This window comes from Calidris pugnax, unplaced genomic scaffold, assembly GCF_001431845.1.
Source record: "Calidris pugnax isolate Ruff unplaced genomic scaffold, ASM143184v1 scaffold182, whole genome shotgun sequence".
NCBI classification, from domain to species: Eukaryota; Metazoa; Chordata; class Aves; order Charadriiformes; family Scolopacidae; genus Calidris; species Calidris pugnax.
Window position 1 is genome coordinate 2,548,102 of NW_015090968.1, and position 25,515 is coordinate 2,573,616.

The window sequence follows — 25,515 nt, forward strand, 5'->3', positions numbered from 1 at the left end:
AATTATTAAGGTAGGGCTTTACTCTACCCTCAGAACACCTTTATCGGTTTTCATGATTTCTTAAAAATGTTAATACAAGAATAAGCACGAGCTCTAATTGGCAAGCAGCAGAGCCTCATCACACTCAATAAAGCCTCTCGTGGGTGCAGTGTAACTGAAGTAATACACACAGAGCCCCTCCTGCAAACTCCTCCCTGCGGATTCCTACCCAAACCAGAAAGACCAATTTAACTTTTCCCAACACACCATGAACAGGGGGTGACCAATCCGTGATTAGAACGGGTGCGTTTCGTGAATGAGTCTGTTGTTATGATTAGATCTGGTTCTAAAGACAAAATACAGTTGTAAGTATTTTTACCAGCGGGGTTTCTTTTTTTCCCTCTTTCAAAGCCAAACCTACAAAAAAGCCTGACAAATGTTGAGAAAAAATTTACTAACCTCAGTTCCTCGGCAGCGGTGTTTCTACAGCTAGAAGTTCACTGCACGAGGCAACGCAGGAAAGAACAGCAAACACAGGAAAGGAGCACAGGAAAGGGAAATAATGGACTTCAGTTTCTCGGTGGAGACATGACATCATTTGCTTTGCAATGTATCTGCATCTCACAGCCAGAAAAATATCAGCCAGCCCCAAGATAAGGAACACGTTTATTTAGAGAAGAAATCTAGTTCAGATTTCATCACAATGTCAGTATTTGCTGTATTAATATTGCTGTTCCTCTCAGTTAATACTCAGCAGTCAGTAATACGTTGTGAGCAGAGGGAACAGATCTTTCAAGTGAGCCGTGTGTGCAACCTGGGAAATACCAGGTTCAAGACGTGCCAGTTTTTGTCAAGATTTTAGTGCCAAACCTGACCACTAGGACAAATCATCAAGACTCCTGTCAAAAACTGTGGACAGTCCAGCCCAACCACTGTAGGTCATTGCAGCAGACTTCACGCAGAGACCCCTCCTGGCCCTATAACAAAATGTGGGCCACCAGGCTCTGATGACCACTGTGTTGGGGTTGGTCTCTGGCTGCAGCTACTTGAGGAGTCATTGATGAAGGGTTGAGGGGCAGCAGCCAGTGAAGCTGCTACTTGGACATTCTCAAAATGGTGGGAACATTGCAGATGGAAAGCGTGGTTTTGGCCAGCACTGAAATCTTAAACCCTTTGACTAGATAATGGGGTTATAGTTCATTAAATTTGGGCAGCAGGTAGAGAGGGACTTCCTTACACATAACCCTAAGAAATCCAAGTTTCTATAGGCCCAAAGAGCAATTTTCTAACTGCTATTCTGCTAAATCCAAAAACATCATGGTGGGCAGCCTGCTGTGCATTTTCTATGCATTTATTGCAACGCCTGCTGTCAAGGGCAGTAGGCCCAAAGAGCAATTTTCCAACTGCTATTCTGCTAAATCCAAAAAAGAAGACCCAGGTGACATCATGGTGGGCGGCCTGCTGTACATTTTCTACGCATTTATTGCAACGCCTGCTGTCAAGGGCAGCTGGGTGTCTCTCCAAAGGACACACGTGTCTCTGCAGAACACACACTTACGAACACATGAAGTAGTCAGCACGGTCCACTCCCCCTCACCCAGCCCATGTGTGCTGTGTGTGTCCTGTATTTAGATACCAGAAAGAAATTCTTTCCTGTACACACAGTTACGAACACATGAAGTAGTCAGCAGGGTCCACTCCCCCTCACCCAGCCCGTGTGTGCTGTGTGTGTCCTATATTTAGATACCAGAAAGAAGTTCTTCCCTGTGAGGGTGGTGAGACACTGGAACACAACTGGAAGCTGTGGATGTCCCATCCCTGGAGGTATTCAAGACCAGGCTGGATGGGGCTTTGAGCAACCTGGTCTAGTGGGAGGTGGGAGGTGTCCCTGACCACAGCAGGGGGGTTGGAACTCCATGATCTTTAAGGTGCCTTCCAACTCTAACCATTCTATGATTCTATGATTGCTTCTGCTGTCCCCAATATACACAATAAATTAGACTGCAAATTTGTAACCCGTTATTCAGCTGCAGCTCCCCCATAGCCCTTCATGAGGTGGATGAAGCATGACTTCTAACACTGCCTTCACCATAGACTGCTGATGACTTTGTGATGGATGACTTACAGATCTGCTCCCAGGGAATAACTTCTCCTTTGTGAACCCTCCGTTTGCAACCCTCCACCATGCCCCGGCCTGGAGCCATGTGCGCCTCTGGTGTCCCTCCATGCACATAGGTCTCTGCATAAACCCACCCACCTCATGCTAGGAAAAGTGGGGTAATGGTTTTAAACTGAAGGGAGGGAGATTTAGATTAGATTTGAGGAAGAAATTTTTTTCTTGTGAGGGTGGTGAGACACTGGATGAGGTTGCTCAGAGAAGCTGGGGATGCCCCATCCCTGGAGGGGTTCAAGGCCAGGCTGGATGGGTCTGGTGGGAGGTGTCCCTGCCCATGGCAGGGGGGTTAGAACTCGATGGTCTTTAAGATCCCTTCCAACTCTAACCATTCTACGATTCTATGACCTCACCAATAGCTATGGGGATGAAGGCTATTGCTCACCACATTAGTGACTCTGTCCTTCAGACCTTGGCGTTTTGCAGGAATGAGAAGCTATGAACTGGGCTTAGAGTACCATTCCCTTACCTGTTCTGTCAGATGTGTCATGGGTGGCCCAGTGTGGCAATCCCCACGCTGTGCAGGGAGCTCAGGACATGCAGAGCAGGTCCCCAGACCACCAACCTCAGCAATGTACAGAAACAAATGGAACTGTCGTAACTCACAGGAGAACAAAGGCCCATCATTTTCTGCCTGAATTGAACATTGCTTTGCAAAGTTCCATGACTGACCAAGTAGAAAATAATCCAGATGATTCTGTTTATTGTTTTATCCGTTCATTTTCCGTATTTCAAAATTGTCCTTTATTTCAGTTAGGTTCCTAATAATGCAAATGTCATTTATCCTTATTCAGATAAACCACGTTAAGTGCATATGTTTGGCAGAGAAGCGCTCCTTTCTGCCCAAAAATGAATTCTGAATTTGTATAATACTCTCTGGGAACAAACAATGTTTTTATTAGCTTTATAGAATGCACCGCCCCTCTACAGAAAAGATGGTTACTGACAACACAAGAGACGACAGGGAATAAAATTAAATCTAACATTCAAAACAATAATGACTATTTCTACATATTAACATTCATACCAAGCTTAAAATTAGTACTATTTGGACAACAGACCACTATTGAATGCTGTGGCATAGAAACTATATAAGCAATGATAATTACCATTTAAAAATAGTTAAGAGTGTGAATTGGAAGATTTAACGTGTTTTCTTCTTTTAATGTACAGGCCCCATTCCCAGAATTTCACCGGACCGTGCGGACAGACCGACTGTCACAGCTGTCTATCAAGGCTGAATTAGATGAAGACAAACAATACAGGCTTTGTGGTTCAACTGAAGCAGCAGCCTCCAAAGTTTCCATTTCTCATCTGAGGGCACTGTGGGAGCATTGTCTTCCCCCCTCTCTGAAAAGAGAATGGAACAATTATGTTACTGAAATTCCTCCGCGGCGGGTCTGAAAGACTGTTTATGTCCAGCCAGGGAGACAGGGAAAACTAAAAGCAGGGATTTCATGACAGCAGGTGGGGGCAGTCCCAGGGTATATACTTCAGTGACATAATGGTCCTGATTCTTCTCTTTCAGGGTAAAGCTGGAAGATTTAATGGAGGAAACGGCAATAAAAATGCAAAGTTAAATGCAGTGGTAAAATTATTAACTTGAAAGAAAGCTTTACAGGCTGCTTTCTGAGTCAGTCAGGTAATTGATTCTAATGTGGAGAGCACGGTTGTAAACTAGAAAGGAAAATATACTAGTCACTGAGAATTTTTTACTGGTTGCCATTTTAGGGGGCCTACCAAGTGAAGTGCTGGCCACGCAGCTCTCATGGGAGTCAGATGGACTCAGGAGATAGAAAGCCATCACCCAATTTGTCCCTCCTAATAGTGGCTACATTCTTATTCATTATCAGCAGAGATAAATCAATACTTGTTTTCATGCAAACACATATTCTCGTACTTTAGCATAACCTTAGAAAATCAGCTGCTTGGGCTGCCCTGGTGCTTCTCGGTTCAGGAGTGGTAGGTAGGAGAGTGCCAAACCATTTCATTCTGTTCTACTAATAATCTCACAGAATCACAGAATTTTCTAGGTTGGAAGGGACCTTAAAGATCATCTTGTCCAACCGTCAACCTGACTGACAAAAATAGACACCCGCACAACAAACAAGAAGCATCACCATCACTAAACCATACCTCCCAGCACTACATCAACCCGTCTTTTGAACACCTCCAAGGATGGTGCTTCAACCACCTCCCTGGGCAGCCCATTCCAATGGCTGATAACACTTTCAGCGAAAAAATTTTTCCTAATATCCAGCCTGAACCTCCCCTGGTGTAACTTGAGGCCATTTCCTCTCATCCTGTTGCCTGTGACTTGGGAGAAGAGACCCCACCTCTCTACACCCTCCTTTCAGGGAGTTGTAGAGAGCAATAAGGTCTCCCCTCAGCCTCCTCTTCTCCAGGCTGAATAACCCCAGCTCCCTCAGCCTCTCCTCATAAGACTTGTGCTCCAGACCCCTCGCCATCTTTGTCGCCCTTCTCTGGACCCGCTCCAGCACCTCAATGTCTTTTTTATAGTAGGGGACCCAAAACTGGACACAGTACTCAAGGTGGGGCCTCACCAGTGCCAAGTACAAGGGGACGAACACCTCGGGCCCTACTCACCACGCTGTTCCTGATACAGGCCAGGATGCTGTTGGCTTTCTTTGCCACCTGGGCACACTGCTGGCTCATGCATGGCTCACTCTCATTTCTCCTGAGGTTATTTTAGTGCCAACTACAGCTTAGTATGTACACACACACAAAAAAAATATCCCTAAGTGCTTGAGTGCAAATGGTCACCTGGGGCTATAATTGTTTGCAGGAAGAGTCAACAGATCTAGAGAGATCCCACTCTTTTTCTTTAAGAGGAAGGGAGTGCAGAGGCTGCTAGTCACCAGCAGCGCTGTCAAAAAGTCAGCGTCTACAATCTGTGCCACAATTTCTATGTTATCCCTAGTTATCATCCAATACCCCCCAAAGTCACGGTGTCTGGCAGCAGGAACATTCGATGGTCAACCTGGAGAAGTTTCTACCAGCTCCTTTCTCGGGGAGGCTGTAAGCCTTTCACAGAGCAGCTGGTTTGAGCCATAGTTACACTTTACGTAATAGCACAGAGGACTCCCAGTTCTTCCTGGGGTTTGGCATAAAGGTGTAACATTAAAAAAAAATGTTATTCTCCATCTCTGGAAAAACTCTTGGCATGTTCTTCAGTGGGCCACGGAAATGACGGTGCAGGGACCAATCCCCTATCTGAATTTAACAGAAAGGTTCCTCTTGCCTGGACAGAAGATCCTGGGTCAGGGAACTAGACTGAAAAATCTGAATTAGGAAGCTCAAAGGAAGCCAAAAACTTTGTGTTCTTAAAGTTCTGCATAGGCAAACTAATGCTGTGACACAGTGACACTTTCTCAATCTCAATTAGTGCTAAACTAATTAACAAAAGTGTTTTATACAGTGCAGTGAGCAGTATCTCTCTTCTTTCTTGGATAATCCCTAGTGTGATGTAAGGGTGATTGAGTATCTAATTACTCCTTAATTGAATGCACATTTTGTACATTTTTCACTAGTTCAAGCTTAATGCTTTTGGTCCAAAAATCAAAGTCAGTGAAATTAAGTTGAACTGGGATTTGGGCAGCTATTGCATTAATGGATTACTTTTGGAAAGGAGCCTAATTACGAGCCAGTCTGAACATTTCAGTTGTGTTTGTTACAGAAATATCTAACGCAGCGTCTGACAAAAGACTGACTGTATATATTGGTAGCATTGTTATTCATGTTTACCTTTTATTCTTATTTAAGAGTGGTTTTTCTACTATACTAAATTAATAGTGCTGTTCCATAATCCATGTGATCAAGTAATGCACTACTCAGGCTAAAGGTTTCTGTAGCCACGAAGACACCTGCTTCTCTTACTCTTCTGAAAAGTTTTTGGAAATGTAATATTTGAGCTAAAATTGTACAAATAGGCATGAGTATTATAAACAGAAAATTGCCCAGATGACTTGCTTGCTTACAGATTGTATTTCTTCCTCTGAAGTTTCCTTTGTTTGGGTGGAGTCCTACGTATAAATAGAGTCCCCCTGCTTCTTGTGGAGTCCTCTACAGATCAGCCAACCATTCCCACAAAAAACCTTTCAGAATCAATGCCATACAGTGGGACATCTAAGAGCTATTATCACAATTCCCATGGTTATTAAAAAAAAAAGTATTAATAGCATCAATTAAAATTTGGATATCATCCTCAGAATGTAAAAAGAAAACAAAAAGCCATTATGTTTCCAAGAATATTTATTTCTAAAAAAAAAATAAAAAACCATTATGTTTCCAAGAATATTTATTTCTAATTCTTCCATATAATAAATTTATGTACTTACGATTCCTCACATAGAATAAATTTTCTTGTACAAAATGGGATAAATGCAAGACTGTAACTTTATCTCAGAAACAAGCAGTGGCAAGAGCAAAGATAGGGACAAGCTGGTATATTTTTAAGAACTAAAGGTCCAAATGTTTCCATAGTAATAGAACACATTTGAAAGAGAAGATATAAGAAAACTTCAGTGAAAAGGATTATTTTTCAGTGTCTTCCAAAAGTGTTGAGAAAGTGCAAATAAACGGACTACGGAGAAATGAAATAGGATGGCCACGATAATATGCCTTTCCATCTGATAGGGAGGAACTAAGATACCCCACTGCAGCAGCCTTCGGTCAACATCATGACACAAGATCAAAAACTTTCTTCTGCTATTTAAATGTAGTCAATCTGCCTTCTGGAGAGCTTTTCTACTTCTTTTGTCTTAACATATTCCTTACTATCATTGTTTTACACAATGTCTTTTTTTTTCCCTTGTAGAAGCATCTTGCCTGCTCCTCCTTAACACCAGGTTAAACCAAAAATTTAAGAGCTTAATAAAAAAATCAAAGGATATGGGCAGGAAAAACACTTTAACACTGACTACAAATTGCCATTATCTTACGCTTTCCTAAAAGCATCACCTGAAAATATGGTCAGGCGTGAATTTAGAGTGTTTCAGAAAAGAGAACTGACTACTTTACAAATCCTTATCTTTCCTGAAACACTTGGAAAGGTCACAATTTATTGAGTCTACATCTAGTTCTGCAGGCATTTAACAGCACCTCGCTAACTGAAGTGTACCTTTGCTTCTCTTGGGCTCTGGGGATGCATAAAAATCTTTTTAAAATTACAGTAAGTTTTGCTTTGTAGCACTGCTCTGTCACAAACTGTGGTGCAAGTCCCAACATTGCTAAAAACAACCACTGCAGGTATTCTCTTCCGTGAGTGACAATTATCAGTTGCAAAAACATTTTCAGTAACCCAAATAACTTGATCGGTTACTTGATCGGTGACTGATTCCAGGACAAGGATCTGCTGGAACAGGTCCCAGTGGAGGGCCACAAAGATGATCAGAGGGCTGGAGCACCTCTCCTATGAGGACAGGCTGAGAGAGTTGGGGTTGTTCAGCCTGGAGAAGAGAAGGTTCCAGGGAGACCTTATTGCAGCCTTCCAATATCTGAAGGGAGCCTATAGGAGAGATGGGAGGGACTCTTTGTCAGGGAGTGTAGTGACAGGACAAGGGGTAATGGTTTTAAACTGGAAGAGGGGAGATTTAGATTAGATACCAGAAAGAAATTCTTTCCTGTGAGGGTGGTGAGACACTGCAACAGGTTGCCCAGGAAGGTCATGGATGCCCCATCCCTGGAGGTGTTCAAGGCCAGGCTGGACGGGGCTTTGGGCAACCTGGTCTGGTGGGAGGTGACCCTGCCCATGGCAGGGGGTTGGAACTCCATGATCTTTAAGGTCCCTTCCAACCCAAAGCATTCTATGATTCTATGATTTTGTTTTCTATTTGTTTTCAAAACACTGCTGTCTGCTTAGCAAGAGTTTGCTTGCAGGCTTTCACTGCGCTGTTTTCATCCATATGAAATCATTAGAACTACAAATTCCACTAAGAGTAAAGACCTGTGACTACCTGGATCTTCACTTTCAATGGAGTAATAATGTTCTGCTTAAAACGCCCTGTGTGACTTCATCCAGGTAAACCAAAGTGACTCCCATTGCCTCACGTGTACAGCATTGCTGAGGGAGGAATGCATCTTGTAGACTTTCTTCTCTGTCTGTGGTCAAGCACACGTACCTGTATGTCCTTCAAATTCCCTGGACATTTGAGAGCTTTTCCATTACTGTATTTCACATGTACTAATCTGGAGTCTTTATATTTTAAAAAAAAAAACAGGTGTAATTTTATCAAAGACGATTTAAGCTTCCTCCCATTCTGCCTCACCACTAATTTGCAGCATTTTCCCAACAAGTAAAAATAACATGGCAGAGTTTCAGTGTGTGTCCAGACTCCAGCTTTGGTATTGAAATTGCTGATAAACATGCTGTGAGGGTGGTTTTGTTTTTTTTTTTTATGACAGGCACTCCCGGCTACATTATCACTTCCTAAGTAGCAGTGTACAAACCATACACGGCAAGCAGCTGCAAATTATACTCTCAAAATGCTTTTCATGAAAAAAGCTGATGACAGCAGTGCATTGTGGATAGCAAAGAATGTGTGATGCTTATAGAGAGTCACAGATCAAGAAATTTGGGAGCCCTGCTCAGCGGTGCTAGGGGATTTTGACTATTTTCCATTCCTCCACCAATATTTGTCTATTTCTAAGAAGAGCTCATTAAAGGATTGAACAAGGAAAATTTCAATATGATAATCATTCTGGAAATGGCTACAACTCAAAATGGTTTTCTTCCTCACTTAGGGCTTGATCCTTTTATCGATGGTCTGGCCTGGACACAGCATAGATTGCTACTACAGCAGTGACCCGTCTATGACTCTTGGGCTGCCTGTGGCTACCAAATACCTAAATTATGGCTCCCGTGTCAGAGGTACGTCACACAAGCAACAAAAGTGTTTTGCTACTAATTTGAATCCTCAGCAGTGGGAAAACAAGTCAGGCTGATGTTACAGAGTTAACTTACAACCTCAGTGCAAACCCCACTCCTTGCTATTACAACTAATCAGCAGGAAGCAACCTGAAAAGGTACCATCCGTCAGCCATTGCTGAAGTGCTCCAGTGCCCAAATACTCCGAAAATTTTGGTGTGTTTCCTGTAGATTATTGAGTGGGGCACACAAGCCAAAGATGTCTGTCCCTCTGTCCTGTAGTCATAAGCACATTCTTAAGTACCCTGAAGTGGCAGCAGAGCGTTGGGCACTATACACAAGCTCTTAAAAACAGGGGAACAATACTCGGTTTTGTTGATAACATGAAGCTGATTTTCTTTCAAAGACTGAAACGTTAACAATTAAACCAACGCCCTTTTAAACACGAAGCTTAAACTCATGGACACAAACAATGACTGATGAAAAATTGGAAAATTTATACTGCCGAGAAGCAGCATAAATACTGGCATTTCGTCACATCTAGGAAATTGTTATTTGTATTTCTAAAGAACTAGTGTTGATAATCTTTGGGGTTTTTCTTTTAAACCAGACACAAGAGAAGAATGGTCACAGTAGCCTAATGATGTGTGGTTGCTGAAAGCTCACTCCAGCTCTGATCTACACAAGAGGAAAGTTCCCCAAGTGCTGGAACTTCAGCAGAGCAACTTGTTTGTGAACTTCAGGAACAACAAAGGCTACCAGCAACTGAGTACCAGTTACCAGACACGTATTGATTGGTAATGTAACCCTCCATTCAAATGTGAAGCTCCCTGAGATGTGCTTAGGCAAAGAAACACAGCATCGGGCCACTCTTACCTCCATTGCTCCACAGCTCACTCTGTATTCGAATGTCCCTTCATATTCTGTGATCTCCTGTTACCATACAATGTGCAATGCCACAGAGAGGGAGTGCACTGACACCCGTGCCATGATAGCTCGTTCCCACCAGCAACACTGATGTCCTATTCGGTGCCCTACAGAAGGGGCATTGCAGTTCTGCTGCCACAAGAGCAGCTCAGTAGCTTCAAAAACAAGTAATTTGCACAATCAACTCACCAAATGCACCGGATGCGGTCACCGTATCTCCCTCTCTCCTCAGCCTACACTGTGAAACTATTGCTTTTCCCATTTCTGCTTGCCTGCTCAGACCTCTCAACGTCATGCAGAGCAGCACCAGGCATCAAATCTCTGTTCCTCCCACCCTAAATTACTCCTTCCTGTTCCTCAGCCCTAGCAAAACCTTGGTATTTTAATGATGTCATTTATTTCTTTTTCCTCTAATCTTGAATGTACAACTAGGACGATGGTAATTATACTAAGAATGGGGTTTAATCCAAGTTAATTTCTGTTATCATAATTTACAGGACACTGGATAAACTTGCACCTGCTGACAATCTGAGGTCTACTAAAAATGTATATGCACATATGAATGTGTACATGCATTTGTGTGTATAAAAACTGATGCTTTTTAAGGAGTTTCTGAATCAGCCAAAAAAAACATGTTCAGAAGACCTGCAGTAATGCAGATAGGTAAATGGAATAGATATAAAAATCATCATACTTGGAAGATAATTCTTCATTTACAGATACGAAATAAAGTTGTGCCTGGGACATGCACTTTTGAGACTACACACTGGAAATCAAATTCTTAAATTTATTGATTATGCTCAGTGGAAAGTAAATTAAAGTTTATCAATCACCTTCAAAAGAAAATATTCTTTCAGTCTCATTTTAGAGAATTATTTTATAGGATCAGATCTTGCTGCCTTCTATTAAAAGTATCTCATTGATTTCAATGATTTTTGTACCAGGCACTTACTTGACCTCCTCTTAGAAAATGGGAGCTATGCCATTTAACTAACCTATGCATGCAGTCATACTTATAACCCTGATTTATAAAGGGATGAAGATATGCAGGCATATATACCATCACCAACTGAAGTTGATATTCAAGGGTTTGAAATCAGACATCTTGGCCATTCACAGATAAAGCTGTTCCACTGATACAACAGAGGAGAAAGGCATGTCTGTCAATCAGCTCTATTACATGTAAAGCAACAAGGATTAAAAAGAGGGTAATAAATCCATTGGAAATCACAAATGATGCTGTCTTCAGTGAGGAACATACTACTGAAAAAGTACTTACATATTAGGTAAGGTGGCAAGCCCTCCAAAAAATAGCCTGCTGGAATACTCCCAATTCACATGTTTAAAAAGAGTGAGTCAGGACCCTAATTACCAAAAATCTAGCCTTTAATAAAATGGAAGATTTCGGGTTTTTTCTTATTCTATTTCTAGGAGTGGTAGCATTTGTTGAACCCATTGTTAAACTTTGCTGTATGACAGTAAGAATCAAAAATCTTTTTCCAAGATCATCCGAGATTACCAAGAAATAGCCTGATGCACACAGCAATGGCTCCGAGTCAAGAATGAAGTATCAAAAAACCTAGTGGTAGCACTGAGGAAGTCACAATGTTATCCTTTCTACCTTTTCTTTCAGAAAAGGACCTGGGCAGCCTGGTAGACAAGTTGAACATGAGCCAGGAATGCACCCATGCAACAAAGGTGGCCAATAGCCTCCTGGGTTGCAGTAGGAAGAGCACTGGCAGCAGGCTGAGGGAGATAATCCTTCACTTCTCCTCATCACTGATGAAACATCTGGAGTACCAGGCCCAGTTCTGGGTTCCCCAATTCCAAAGAAACATGGACATACTGGAGTGACTCCAGCAATTAGCAATTAAGGGATTGGAGCACCTGTCATAGAAGGGAAGGCTGAGAGAGCTGAGACTGTTTAGCCTCAAAAAGAGATGTTTGAAGAGGGATCTTATCCATGTGTGTAAGTACTTTGTGAGAGGAAGCACAGAAGATGGCATCAAACTCTTCAGTGGTATCCAGTGAAAGGAGAAGAGGCAATGGGTACAAACTGTAACACAGGAAATTTCATTTAAAGTTAAGAAGAACCTTTTTTCCTAAATGAGTGGTCAAACACAGGAACAGGTCGCTCAAAGAGTTGTGAAGTCTTCATCCTTACAGATATTCAAAACCCAAATGGACATAGCCCTGAGCAGAGGACTGGACAAGTAGATCTCCAGAGGGACCTTCCAACCACAGCTATTCTGTGATTCTATTGTTCTTTCTCACCTAACACTGGTCTCCATTTTTTCACCTTCCATGTCTAAAAGCAAATCTGTACTGAGCTTTCATCCCCAAATCCCTTAACACCTGCCTGTTTCTATCACTACTGGATTGATACAAAAAGGTTAGAAACAAGGAAAAAAAAAAGGGGGGGGTTTCAAAGAAAACAGATGCGAAAACTTTGGCAACTGCAGGAGAGAAAAGATGCAAAGGCTGTTCTCTAGAGGATGTACTTCAGAAACAGCGACACAACAGAGTCCAAAGACTCATTAACACCAGACTACAGGACAGGACAGAAATGCATTTTAGCAGAAAAGCAGGGCCAAAACTACCTAGGCAACAAACTTATTCTGCAGTCCGCTGAGTTAGAACAAAGCGGAGCTACACAGTTCTACCTATTACATCCTCCTGAAGGCTCTCTTTAGAGCCTCACCAAACTTCATTCTAGAAATACCTCCTGGAGGGAGGTATTTCGAGATCTGCTTTTTCTCATGATAGAGGAACATTCACCCCCAAAAAAACCCATGGCATGCAAAGATCCTGCATTCTGATTCAGCCAAAACTACTTAGACCTTTCAAATAACCTCTTTTACTCCTGTGCATACAACACGTATGGAAACATGTGTCCCCTTCTTTCCTTGACAGAGTGAAAAAAAAAACCCCATGGCACGCAAAAACCCTGCATTCTAATTCAGTCAAAACTACTTAGACCTTTCAAGCAACCTCTTTTACTCCTGTGCATACAACACGTATGGAAACATGTGTCCCCTTCTTTCCTTGACAGAGTGACGATGTCATGGAAAACTAATGTTCCTCAAGGTTCTTCAAGTGGCTGCACCACACTGGCTTGGAATAAAAGTAAATCTTAAAAACTCTACTGACAGGAGTTCCAGCAGCCTTGGCAGTGGGGCACCATGCAGGAAAGAAGTCCACCAGTGGGTTTGTAATTCTACTAGTCAAGACATATCTGAGCTTGAAAATATAAGGTAATCTCCTCTTTGAAAGGAAGAAATGCTCCCTCTGGCATCACTATTACCTCCCCATCTGCTACTGAGCCTTCATAGCAATACTCAGCCAGTGTCAGAATTCAAGACATATCTGAGCTTTAAAATGTAAGGCAATCTCCTCTTTGAAAGGAAGAAATGCTCCCTCTGGCATCACTATTACCTCCCCATCTGCTACTGAGCCTTCATAGCAATACTCAGCCAGTGTCAGCAGTCCCAGCTCAAGGCCCACTCCTATGAAAGAGGGAAGGTGTCTCTTCTGAGGACGTCTGAGGTCTGCATGAGGAGCTACTGTTCCTCAACACTTTCCTCCTGGAGAAAACTGAGGAAATCACTACAAAGTAGGTAGGATTGTTTTCTTCTCTTTCTCACCCTTTGCACAGAAGAAAGACGATCAAAGCCACATGATTTCTTTTTACAGTTCATGTATCTAGTTCCCAGCTCCCCAGAGACAAATTCAATAGCAAGAATATATTGTGAACCCAAGTCCCAGCTCAAGGCCCATTCCTATGAAAAAGGGAAGGTGTCTCTTCTGAGGATGTCTGAGGTCTGCGTGAGGAGCTACTGCTTCTCAACACTTTCCTCCTGGAGAAAACAGAGGAAATCACTACAAAGTAGGTAGGATTGTTTTCTTCTCTTTCTCACCCTTTGCACAGAAGAAAGACGATCAAAGCCACATGATTTCTTTTTACAGTTCATGTACCTAGTTCCCAGCTCCCCAGAGACAAACTCAATAGCAAGAATATATTGTGAACCCTTGATTGGTTCAGTGCTCTTTGGACTGATGCATCCAAAACTAAAAAGAAGACCTGGCCAAATGAATTTCTGATAAATAATTCAATCAGGTGTAGATAGAGCCAAGTGCCATTTCTTCTGTGGGCTACACAAAGCCACAGTTCTTTCTCAGTGCTTGAGAGTCCATAATTAGCATAGCCCTACAGTGACTACTATCATTTTACATTAAAAATTCCATCATTTGGGAATTAAAACTGCAGATTATTTTGTGAAGCATGGCCAAGATAAATCTTATTCTTTAAAACAAATCTTTATAGGTATTGACAAATGTAATAAAATTTCAAACATGAAAGCAAAAGGGAAATTTTTTACATTTCAATTCCAGCATTGTAAAGGAAACTCTTTCATGCTTAAAATTCAAACTCAGCATGTCAAGTAATTTCACTGTTACAGACTTGAATTACCTGCACTGGCCTGAGGGCATTATTCACTTTCTGAGAAAAATTGTACTTTAATATTGCTATGATTTTCCCAAGTAATTTTTTATGCAGAAGCTGGGATGAATTTGAAACATCCATTTCAAGATTAAAGTGATGACATTTGGTGACTGCAGAGAACCATGTAATAGAGAACTGGACTTAGGAATGTGTCCAAAATTAAATATGGGAATGAGAAAACAATATTTATAAAAGGACCAATGTTTTGCTTTCTTTGCTTAACTTCTGGCATGTGGATATTAAATAGGGTTATAAAATACAAATAAACCTTTATTTCAAAAATGTTTAGATGCATACACTATATTGAATGCTTACACTGTATGGAAAGACCATGAAATTGTTGGCCACTGTCCTAGCCCATTTAATAATTTCTGTCATATGCAGGAGGAAAGATAATCTTCCCACCTGGTTTTAATGGACCCATTTTTGGAAGTACTGAGCTATCGATCTCTTTTAGGGGTTATCTGCTGCCTGATCATTTGTTCACTCCATATGAAGTTGGGGGCTGGACCCATAGCAGGCTCTGAAGAGGCTTAACTCCACAACTGAGCCTGATGTGAACTAAGGAGTTCCACCATTGACCTAGATAAGGTAAGAATTTAATGTACAAATAAATGCCCTTACCCAAAAGTGTTTATAAAAAGCCTTTCAGCAGCACAATTCCAGGTGAAACTCTGGATGAATTGGTTCTCTTGTGAGCATATGGCTTTGAAGAAATGGGCAGATAGAAAAACTGATGTTTTTATATAATGGATTCTACCAGTAAAAATAGGGTAATAGGGAGTTCCCAATGTTTTTTTATTATGTTAAAAAGTAGTAGGGCTTATTAAAGAAAGAAAGTGAACAGGTTCATTCTTTTCTTGAAGACTTCCCAGATCAGCTGTCTTACTATTTGCATCAAGGTGAGACCAATTCATTATAAAATCAACCAAAAATGTGGTGTCTTGACGCACAACCTTCAAAGTAACTAGTCGTCTTCATGACAAATTTTCTTTAACTCTCTAAGAATCTCTTTACCAGGTTTTTCGTGATATTAAAACATTGATTAACTAAGTATAATGAGGTTTAGGAGTAACTGCTGAGTATTGAGGGAATTTATCTTGTAGCTGATAGAGTCTAGGGGAACACAACATGGGAGGTTTTAATAACTGAATTGGGGATAATCCAGATTCACATGCGCATTATGTCTTATGCATTGAATCCAACATCATCCTTAAATTCTTGCTGTGTGAGCCAATGAAGGCTCAAAACATCACTGAAGACAAGAAGCAGCACTACTTTGATGAATGATATATGAAAAATTAGCCATTACAGAAGTTAATTACTTTCCTCTTCTATCTGCACTGGTTTTGTCCAAGATGCAGTCTTGCTGGGAAAGAACTAGCATTGCCAATCAGGGAGAAGAGATACAAAAAAAAAACCCTACTTCCTGAACTACTACCCTGTTTTTTAACAGATAACTCTAGTAAGATTCACCTATGACTGGTCTTTTAAAAACACAGTAAGAAATCAACCAGTGAACCTCAGTAACTGGGGAAATCTACCACATAACCTATGCATACCGTGCTGTTGCTCGCTGCAGTAGGAGAAATTTAAAGCTACAAGAAGCAACCATGATCGAACTCTGTGAGATCCACTGCCTACTGAAGTCAATAGATATATTTCAATTCACTAAATAGTGTATCAGATTCCAACCACGAAAAAAACTAATACTAACTGAACAATTCCAGCCAGTAAAGAACCAATAGTAACCAAACTATTATGCCACAGGATAAAACGGAACAGTATAGTGTCAAAATGACAACTGTGACAATATAGCATAAGATTAACTGCAATGAACTCAGTGGTGTTCTCCTCTATGAAAATTATTTCAATGTTTTGCTTTTTCTGCTAAGCTTTTACTTACCTGAATAAAGATTTATTTTTGTTGTTCTTCTTCCTCTGCTACTGAAATGCGGCCCTGATGACTCTGTCGCTAAGTGGCTGAGTTGGTCTGAAGTTATCTCCTAGAATTCCATCACAGCCCTCCAAAAGTTCAGCACCTTTAACATGTGTCCTCAGTCTGCGAAATTCCTCTATCTGAAAGGCAGAAAAACAGACACGGAGAAGCTGAGATACATTCTTCACTATGGGACTAATGATCAAAATCAGCCTTGCCCAGAAACTTCTGCAGCTTTGAAACTTGGAGTGTTCAGGTACCATATACTAAGGTCAATGTACATCATCAACAACATTTTAAAACAGTTGTCAGCACTGTCAAAACATTTAACATATAGAGAAAAATAAGAACTTTTATGCACATGGTTTGGCAAATTGATCTGTTGCTTTTTCATAACTTCTTTTGGGATCTATAACCTTCTTAGCCATTGTAGATTACATCCTATGAAATCAACCTCACAGTTGTGACATGAGAGTAATCATTCTGGTGTTCTTCCAAGAAGTGCATTTCAGGAATAACTTGGTGACTATAAATTGTTTTGGATTTCCTCCAGTGATTTATTCATTGCCTGAAGTTGTCACTTCATTTAAATAAAAATTATTTTCTTAACTAGGAGAATCTGAACAGACTCTCAGCTTTGGAGGAAGTCTGTTAACATTTTATGTGAAAAAGTATGATTTTTCCAATCAAAACAAAATACCACTTCAAAAGTTCTGTAGATTTAGGTGCTAAGTGTACTTAGAAAATCAAATACAGCCCAAAATCAATATAAAACATTTCAATTGGTCGAAACAAAATATGTTTCCAGTTTATAGACTCTGTGTAGATTTTTCTAAATCTAATCTGGTGTAGGGAAGAACGTCAGCAGGTTCCATCTCCATCCCTGGTATCAACATCATGTTCTGTCTGATAAAAAACTAAGAAAATTAATACAACTCCAAGCAATATCAGACCTTATTGTGCAACAGTGTTATTTTTAAGAGTCTGGTATTTTAAATAAGCAGATACAACTACTAAAAATATTGTGTTTGCTTTTGCTTTGGCATATTGACAGGCTATCTTAGCTGGATGCAGCAAACCTACTTGAAGGCTGACTGCCCTGAGCCTTTGTACTTGCACTGACCCTGTGATGCCTCACTATCCCGCTCAGCTGAAACTTGAAACTGAAGCTACACAGAATGCAAAGTAAAGTAATTAATAATTTCATCATCTAAGAGATTATAGAGAGTTAATTTCTCCATGAAAAACAGCCTATGAAGGTTACACAGAAAGCAAAATGAAGTAATTAATCATTTTATCATCTAAGAGATTATAATTTCTCCATGAAAAACAGCCTATGAAGGACTACAGACTGAATGCAAGTGTGATTCCAGAATTAAAAGAAATGAGGTACTAAACAGCAGATAATGGCATTTTTATTCTGTCTGCAGAGAATACTTTCTTACTGCAACCTGGAAGACTTCAGTGTTGTTTTCCACTCTACAGCAGAATTGATACAGACCTATTTACTTGGTTTGGAGGCTAGCTCTGCTCTGCTTTATTTTCCTCAAATGCACTGTGCTTAGAAATCAACACTCAGCTTCTTGCAGTTGAGGTATAAGGCAACAGCTTAGACACCAAAGATGAAAAGCAGAAGGAACTGTAAAGCTCCTTGAAGGTGCTTTTAGAGGCAGAACCCTGTTTCAGACGATTTTGTTTGTTTATTTAAAGCAAACTAAAAACAAACCCACTATGGACTTGGAACTGAAAAAGTCTTCAGGAGTCAAGTGCTGGTAAATCACAGAATGGGTTGTGTTAAGGTGGCCTCTTTCATCATCTGAATCAACTCTGGAAAGTCTGAAATAATTGTAGTTTAGGAAGGAACTTTTTACAAGAACATGGCTTTTGTTTGATCTTTTGAGAATGAGAGACTTCAAACTAACACAGATGAAGGAGAGGGAAGAGCAGACTTCTCTCTGCAAAGCTGGCATTTGCAAGCTGTCTCCTACTATAACTACAAATTCTCTGCCCCAAATCCCACCACAGTGAAATCTTTCTCCAGGAGGTACTTCTCACAAAGCAGCTTCCAGTTTCTTCAGTCAGGAAAGCAGGACTGATCTGATCCCTGAGCCTGCTCTTTAGTCTTCAGGGAAGTAAATAATTGTAGCCCTGCTCCAAGGGGGAATTGCTTCTGAGATCTGTGGCCTCCTTGTTTAGTCCTTCAGATTGTGGTTCAGATCCCTCATGACACAGACCTCTACACATTGTGTCCCTCACCCTTGAAGAGTGCTTCTGTCAGAGAAGGACACTAACTGTTCTGACACTGCTTTACCTATTAAAATTCCACATGACAAAGCAATATGTGTGCCCCACTCATCCTGCTTCAACCCACATGGAACCCACCTACTATCTCCTCCCAAGCCCTCACAGGTCAGTGCTGTGAAGTACACCTCGTAGGACTTCTGCAGAAACAGATATTTCAGAGGCACACGGCTAAGCACCCTTGGATATTCACACACTTTCAACAGGAACAGCCATTTATAAAAGTTTTTCTCATGCCCAGAAGACACTAAGGATGTGAAGTAGACCCCGTAGGACTTCTGCACAAACAGATATTTCAGAGGCACATGGCTAAGCATCCTTGGATATTCACACACTTTACAGGAACAGCCATTTATAGAAGTTTTTCTCATGCCCAGAAGACACTAAGGTCCACCTAGGTCTATTCATGCCACAACTCAGGATCAAGTTCTAACCAGTAAAGAGGTAAATCCACATTGTTAACAGTCACCTTTCTACTGAATAAAAGCATTTAGTCTGTATTTTGTAGAATTTTGCAAGAATGTTTTTACCACTTCCCTGTATTCAGATCCTGAACACTGCTTTCTTCCGTTTCACTTAATTATTTGCTGAAGAATAGAACGTGCGTGTTTTCTCTACAAACATTTCTTCCATGTGAGGAACACAAGCATTTTCCTTCTGACTGAAAGTCTCACATGCCTCCATGCCACCTTCCAAGAACACAGACCTGCTTCCTCAGGAACAGAAAACCATGAACCTCTCAGGGCTTCGCTTTATTTCACAGACTACATAAATTTTGCACAATTCCCACTCCAGCTCCACGCTCCACGCTACTTACTATTTCTGTCCTTTAGGAGGTCTTGATTTTGAATGAGGTAGACAAAAGGACTAGAGACTTCCCCATTCAATACAAAAACCAGTTAACTCCGACAACGAGTGCAGCAGAACGACAGCTCCTTGTCGCACCATTGTTTAAAATCCCTACTCCGAGTGGCTTAGACAATGTACTTGTTCTGAGCTTCAGGGAACCACAAAGCACGTTATTCACAAATGTCCCATTTTTAAAAAAATATAGTGGAGAGAAGCACAAGCAAGTCTTTTTTCAATTATCTCCTGCTCTTTACTGGCCTAACAGAGATTTTTTTCTGTTTTCTCCCACTGTATTTCAGCAGTGTAGGCACACGGGCCAGGTGTCTCACAAAAGCAGTCGCCACAGTTCTTTCTGGGCTGTATATTTCAACCTAAGATAAACGAGGATGACAAAAACCACAAAAGGAAGGCAGGAATATTGAAGAAGAGCACTGCAGAGTGCAGCTTTCCAGATAAGCTTCCTTCTACTGAGGTCAGTAATGAAACTCCAAGAACCAGATTTGCAAGGTCCTTATTCTCCAGGGGAGAAGAGTTACTGGCAAACTTTACCCAGACCTCACAGACCCACCCATGAAGAAAACAGCTCTCTGATGGAAGTGAAGCCTCACATCAAAGAAAATGACTTGCAGAGAGGAAATAAATTCAGACTCCAGGAAAGCACAGCCTGACTCTGCAGCCCTGGCTCACCCTTTTGCTGTTCACATAACCAACACCATCCCAGCTGCTGCAGTGAGGTGCACGTGGAGATTAATCTCCTCTCACTTAACATTGACTTAGATCAGTAGCAAATCAACTCACCAGTTGAACTTTGCTATCTATAAATGTCTTCAGGAGAAACAGAAAAAGGTTCTCTACTTTGCAATGCTCAGCCTATGCCCAAAGAGTCACTTTTTCATTGTTTCAAAATAAGTACATGTGAAAATGTATAGATGTAACCATGAACTAGAACTGCAATTTTATTCATTTTTTTCCCCTTGTGACCCACCGTTAGTTATGCTAATCAATATTGCTATGTTAATTACAGCAAATGAGAATGTGAATGAGTATCTTGTCTCTGATACATTAACTAGCTTCATCAGAGGAAGGCCATAAAACTTATTCTATATCAGACTGTGTCATTCTTTATTGCTACTTCTTATTGACATTCAGAAGTTGACTATTTTATGGCCTGACAAATAAAAACAGAAAGCCTTGAATTTGTCTCTTACCAGCTATAACTACAGATGCTACTAGTGTTTATATTAATCACTTGAAGTTTCATAAGCTGTGTTCATTAGTATCCCACAGAAGAAAGTTCTGCAAGTTAATGACATGTAAAAATGATGTATTTAAATTCAATAGCAATGCATTTGCACTGATATCTATGCTTTAATACAACAGCAGGCTTAATAAAATCAAATGCCTTTATCAACCTTCCATGGATGATTCAGAATAGTATATGCTATACTACATCCTCTTGTTTTCCATAGACAAAAGCCCTTGCATTTCTAATCTCTCCTTAAATGCAATCTCTCACAGGCATTCATGTCCACATGCACAAAAGAGGCCAGATACTTAATTGCATCCAAAATGCTAATTACAAGTTAAAAATCTTGGATGTCTAGGCTACAGCAAAATATTCTGGCACCCCCAGAATCTTCTTCTTGGCTTTCAGGAGAACTCTCAGCCCCTTTTGACTGTAGAATCCCAGAATCACTGCTTCTCATTTCCTTGTCCCCATATTTTTTTTCAATTGACACCTTGCAGATATTGAACACAACTGACCCCACTACTGAGCCCTGGGAAACACCACTTATGACCAGCCACCAACTGGATTTAACTCCATTCACCACAGCTCTGGGTCCAGCCATCCAGTCAGTTTTTCACCCAGTGAAGCTCACGCCCGTCCAAGCCATCATCATCGGGTGTTATGGTGTTATACCAGTGGCACAATATCCTCTCTTGCAGACTTACTCCCTTCACACCACATTCCATGTTTTCTTGTCGTATATGAGCAGAAAATAATATTAACTGAAGTTGCATTCCTCTGCTTAATTTCTCTTTCATTCACCCCCCTGCCATCCCCCACCACATGAGGATGGCTTGAACTGTGCTCTCCTCCATGCACTGTCTGGATGAAAAGGGAATAGAGACAACAGAATCTGCAAATAGCATGAAATAAAGTATTATACAATGTCTCAGTGTTATAGGTATGGTCTTTATAATTCTGCTTGTCCTCTTATTTACCCATATGAATGGAATTAGCTCCAAAGTTACGAAATGCACTCTGTCTTTAAAAGTTGTTCTGCATCTAATAATGACAACACGGTTCTGTTTCCGTTTATTCAGTAATAAGCAGCCATAAGACTGATCCTTTCATAAACAAAAAAATATCAGATTCATGATGGGATACATTTAAGCTGCAGCTACCATACAAATAAGTTTATTGGGAGCTATTGCTTTTATTGTGTGATTAGAACCAGAATTCAGTTTTCACGTGAAAAGAAACACTACCAATTTCAAATTGTTAAAACTGTTAAAATATTATGCTGGGACTATGAGCAAAATTTTAGGTTATGAAAGCTGAAATAATTTAAATCTGAATTTATCACCTTTTATACTTTTTTCCTTCTGTTTGCACATGCTCCAGAGCAGGCAATGAAAATTAAGGCATTCAGCTTCAAGGATTCTAGATAGTTTCACTTAAATTAAACCCACATTCCTCCAGCTGGGACTCGCAGACTATGGGAGAATATTCATCAGGAGGTTTCATTGTTTTCACTGGGATTAGTTGTAGACAGATTTGAAATGTTTTCTACAGAAAGTCTCACACAACTGGTAGTATTTAAAAAAACACTTTAAAATACATATGTGTGAAATCAAGTTTAAATAGGCAGTTTCCAGTTGACATTTAATATAAAACAGAATTAAAAAAGAGCAAGATAACTTAAATACAGTTCAATGCAATATAGCTAGCCTGTACTACGTTAACATTTTTCATTCTCCAGCACATCGTGTCTCCCTGTGCTTTTTTGTTCCTTTAACATCAAAAAGCAGTGATATTTGAAAGCTTACAATTACAAAGAATTGAATTTCTTTTGCCCATTGACTTCTTTTTCTTCCACTTTAATAAAGAATTATTTTAAATGCAGATGATAAATGATAACAAGGTTTTCATCTCTGACCTTTGCGTTGCTTTCAGTGACTCAAAAGGCTTAACCTTTACTTGAAAAGCCATGTACTGATCTAATGGGATCTTCAAGGAGAACAGATATAATGTCCTGATATATATATTTGCACGCTATAACCTTTAGCTCATAACCATAATCCAAGGTCACTTTAAGCACAGCCGTTACCTGCACTTGGGACACAGTCAAAGGATAGCGAAATAATATCCAGGTGACACCTTCACTGCAGGGAGGAATGGTCAGAGAGCCCTCGTACACCCAGTAGTCACGCAGAAGAGGATCTGAAATTAAAAGAAATGTGGAATTTTAATGACATTAAGGAAGACAATTGTGCCTTTCAGTTATGACAGCTTGTGATAGCCATGGGCTTTCTCGTATGATGAGGTTAGTACGCAGTGAGCTACGGTGGGATATTTAACCTGCCAAGCACTGTCCACTGTGTGAATATACATGAGCTTGTGGTCTTTATATTGCAGTAACTTCCCCCTGCAGATGAAAATGCCACTTTATAGATGTGAAAAATAACGTGCACAACTCCTTAAACTAACACAGCAAATGAACAATATGGTGGGAAAGAACTCCTGTTAGTGTCAAAAGCTGCAAGAAACATCCCATTTGAAGGTGATCAAATTTTAACTGACTTCTACTTTTAGGATATGTCTCCTTAGGATGAATTTATTTCATTTTTTAGAAAAATTCAGTGAAAACAGCTCAAGCCAAACTTTTCAGTTCGCAATTCTGGTGACATATTTTTTGAGATGCACTGGTGCCTCCTAGCTTTAGGAAAGTGAGTTGAATTTCACAGCAGAAAAAAAACCCCAAGCTTTATTTAAGAATAAACCTATTTTAGTATGTTTATGAACTTATTAATAGGTTTATAAATAACCGCTAGAATAAACAGTTGTCTCTCAAGAAAACGTACAACAGTTTTTCCAAGCAGAGTTTTAACTCTGCATACACTTGTTTGATTCTGATTATCTTAAGTCCTCAAAGATTCCAGTCACACTACACTTTGCATGAGAGACTACAGGGAGCTTTCCTTTGGTGCTGTAGGCCATGCTCACAAACAACTCCCTGGCACAGCTTAAGAACACGGAGAGGAAACTGCCTGACTGTAAAAGAGAGGAAAAGAAACAAACCTAGAGAGGAACTGGTGATAAAGGCTGGTTAATCATGGCATGGAGAGCGAGGGGGAAGGTTGTGACTAGCTTGACAAGGACAGAATGGGAGATTGGAAACAAAAAAACTTCCTCAGATGACCTAACCAACCTGTCACTGCCACTTCACTACCAGCTCGGAGCAGTATCAGTAGAATTAAATCTTGCTAATGAAGCCTGTGACTGTCAGTGAATGGATTTTGTTTCGGTGGTGTAATTTTCTTTCTCAAATAGCAAATAGATAGAAATGGATATCAAATCAATTGAAAGCAAGCTGCATGATCAAACACTCAGAAGTTAAGAACTGCAAGAATTAATTCAGCCCATCCTGTGCATGCATTTTGACACCATCTTGTTAGATGATCACGTATGTCTTTTCTAGAGAACCTTTCATCATTTATTTGCAAAGATGGATGATTTTCTTTTGAAAAGCATCTACTAATATTTGGCTTTCTCAGTATAATATGTGGTCCTGGGTCTTCTTTTTTCCATGGTATTCAAATCCTGCTTGTTAGAAGGACCACATTCTCTCATCTTTCCTGTTACTAATGCACTCATTTCTTCAGTGTCTGAGTGCTTCACAAACATGAATTAATCTATCCTTCCAACACCCCAGAGCGGTGAGGAAGGACAGCTAACCCCCACACTTGAAAGCTGGGGAACTGAGGCACAGAGAAGTTAAGGTTAAATGCATCTATTCATTTGAGGTGTTCAGTATGAGATGCTTAGAACCTGATTTCTCAGAGTAGTTAACTTTCTATAGCACTTAATGCAGTCAGAGCACTGCTCCCCTTGACTTCAGTTGGAGGTGTAAGCACTCAGCACTTCTGCAAATCAGACCCCATGATCTCAAGTCGGGCACCTAGAAAACGAGGAACACATAGTTAGAGATGACTTCTGCAAATTTTGGTTTACGTGACTTGATCAGCATCAAACAGGAACTGTGAGGCAGGGGTCCTGTAAAAAATAATTTACGGTCACGCAATTAAAAGATGTTTTATAACACATACGCATGAAGCGGCACAGGCAGCCTTAATTCCTGCAATTCCTAATTGCTGAGCACTTGACTTTGCAACCTGAACAATATTCTTCTGATATAATTAATACAGTTTAATGTAGACCTGGATTACTTCAGAAAATTAAAGATCTTGCCACTATGACAGGGAATTTAACTCAAAAAACATTCCTTGCAGAATCTTCTTGTAGAAATGCATTTTTTTAAAAGTCACTTCTTTTTTCAAGACTGGGTAGAGGAAGTGGGTGTTTCTTACTATTACTCTTCAACTTTCAGGTATATGAATTTGAATTTGCCTCCCATTGTCACTACTGTTTGTATGCTACACGACTGTCATTGCATTATGGCATTGTCTTTTGATGCTGCCAAAAAGCTACCTTGGTAAGTGGGTAACCTTACGCTTCCTTGAGTGAAAACAGGCCTCTGTTTAAGGAATACCAGCTTCCTATGCCAAAGTAGAGGAAGGACTACACATAGCTCCTCCTCTAGGTGAGATGATAAATCATCAAGAAGTCTAGCCATAGCGTTGCCAGCAGTGCATGGACTACAGTATCACATCCCACTCACACAATGAACATGCAGATTTATCAATAATTCCAAAGGGTCTTCATCCCTGGA

The 25,515-nt window shown here is 40.5% G+C and overlaps 1 protein-coding gene across 1 annotated transcript in view; it reads right to left on the reverse strand.

The window, feature by feature from the left end:
- Positions 1–3,022: 3,022 nt before the first annotated feature.
- Positions 3,023–25,515, reverse strand: part of CA8 (carbonic anhydrase VIII) — a 70,592-nt gene continuing 48,099 nt past the window's right edge. Inside the window, exons 8-9 of the mRNA XM_014952646.1 lie at positions 16,376–16,548; positions 3,023–3,502 (exon numbers count right to left, since the gene is read on the reverse strand). Of these exons, the coding sequence (XP_014808132.1) occupies positions 16,414–16,548 (135 nt within the window). The 3' untranslated portion in view covers positions 3,023–3,502; positions 16,376–16,413. The remainder of the gene's footprint in view (positions 3,503–16,375; positions 16,549–25,515) is intronic.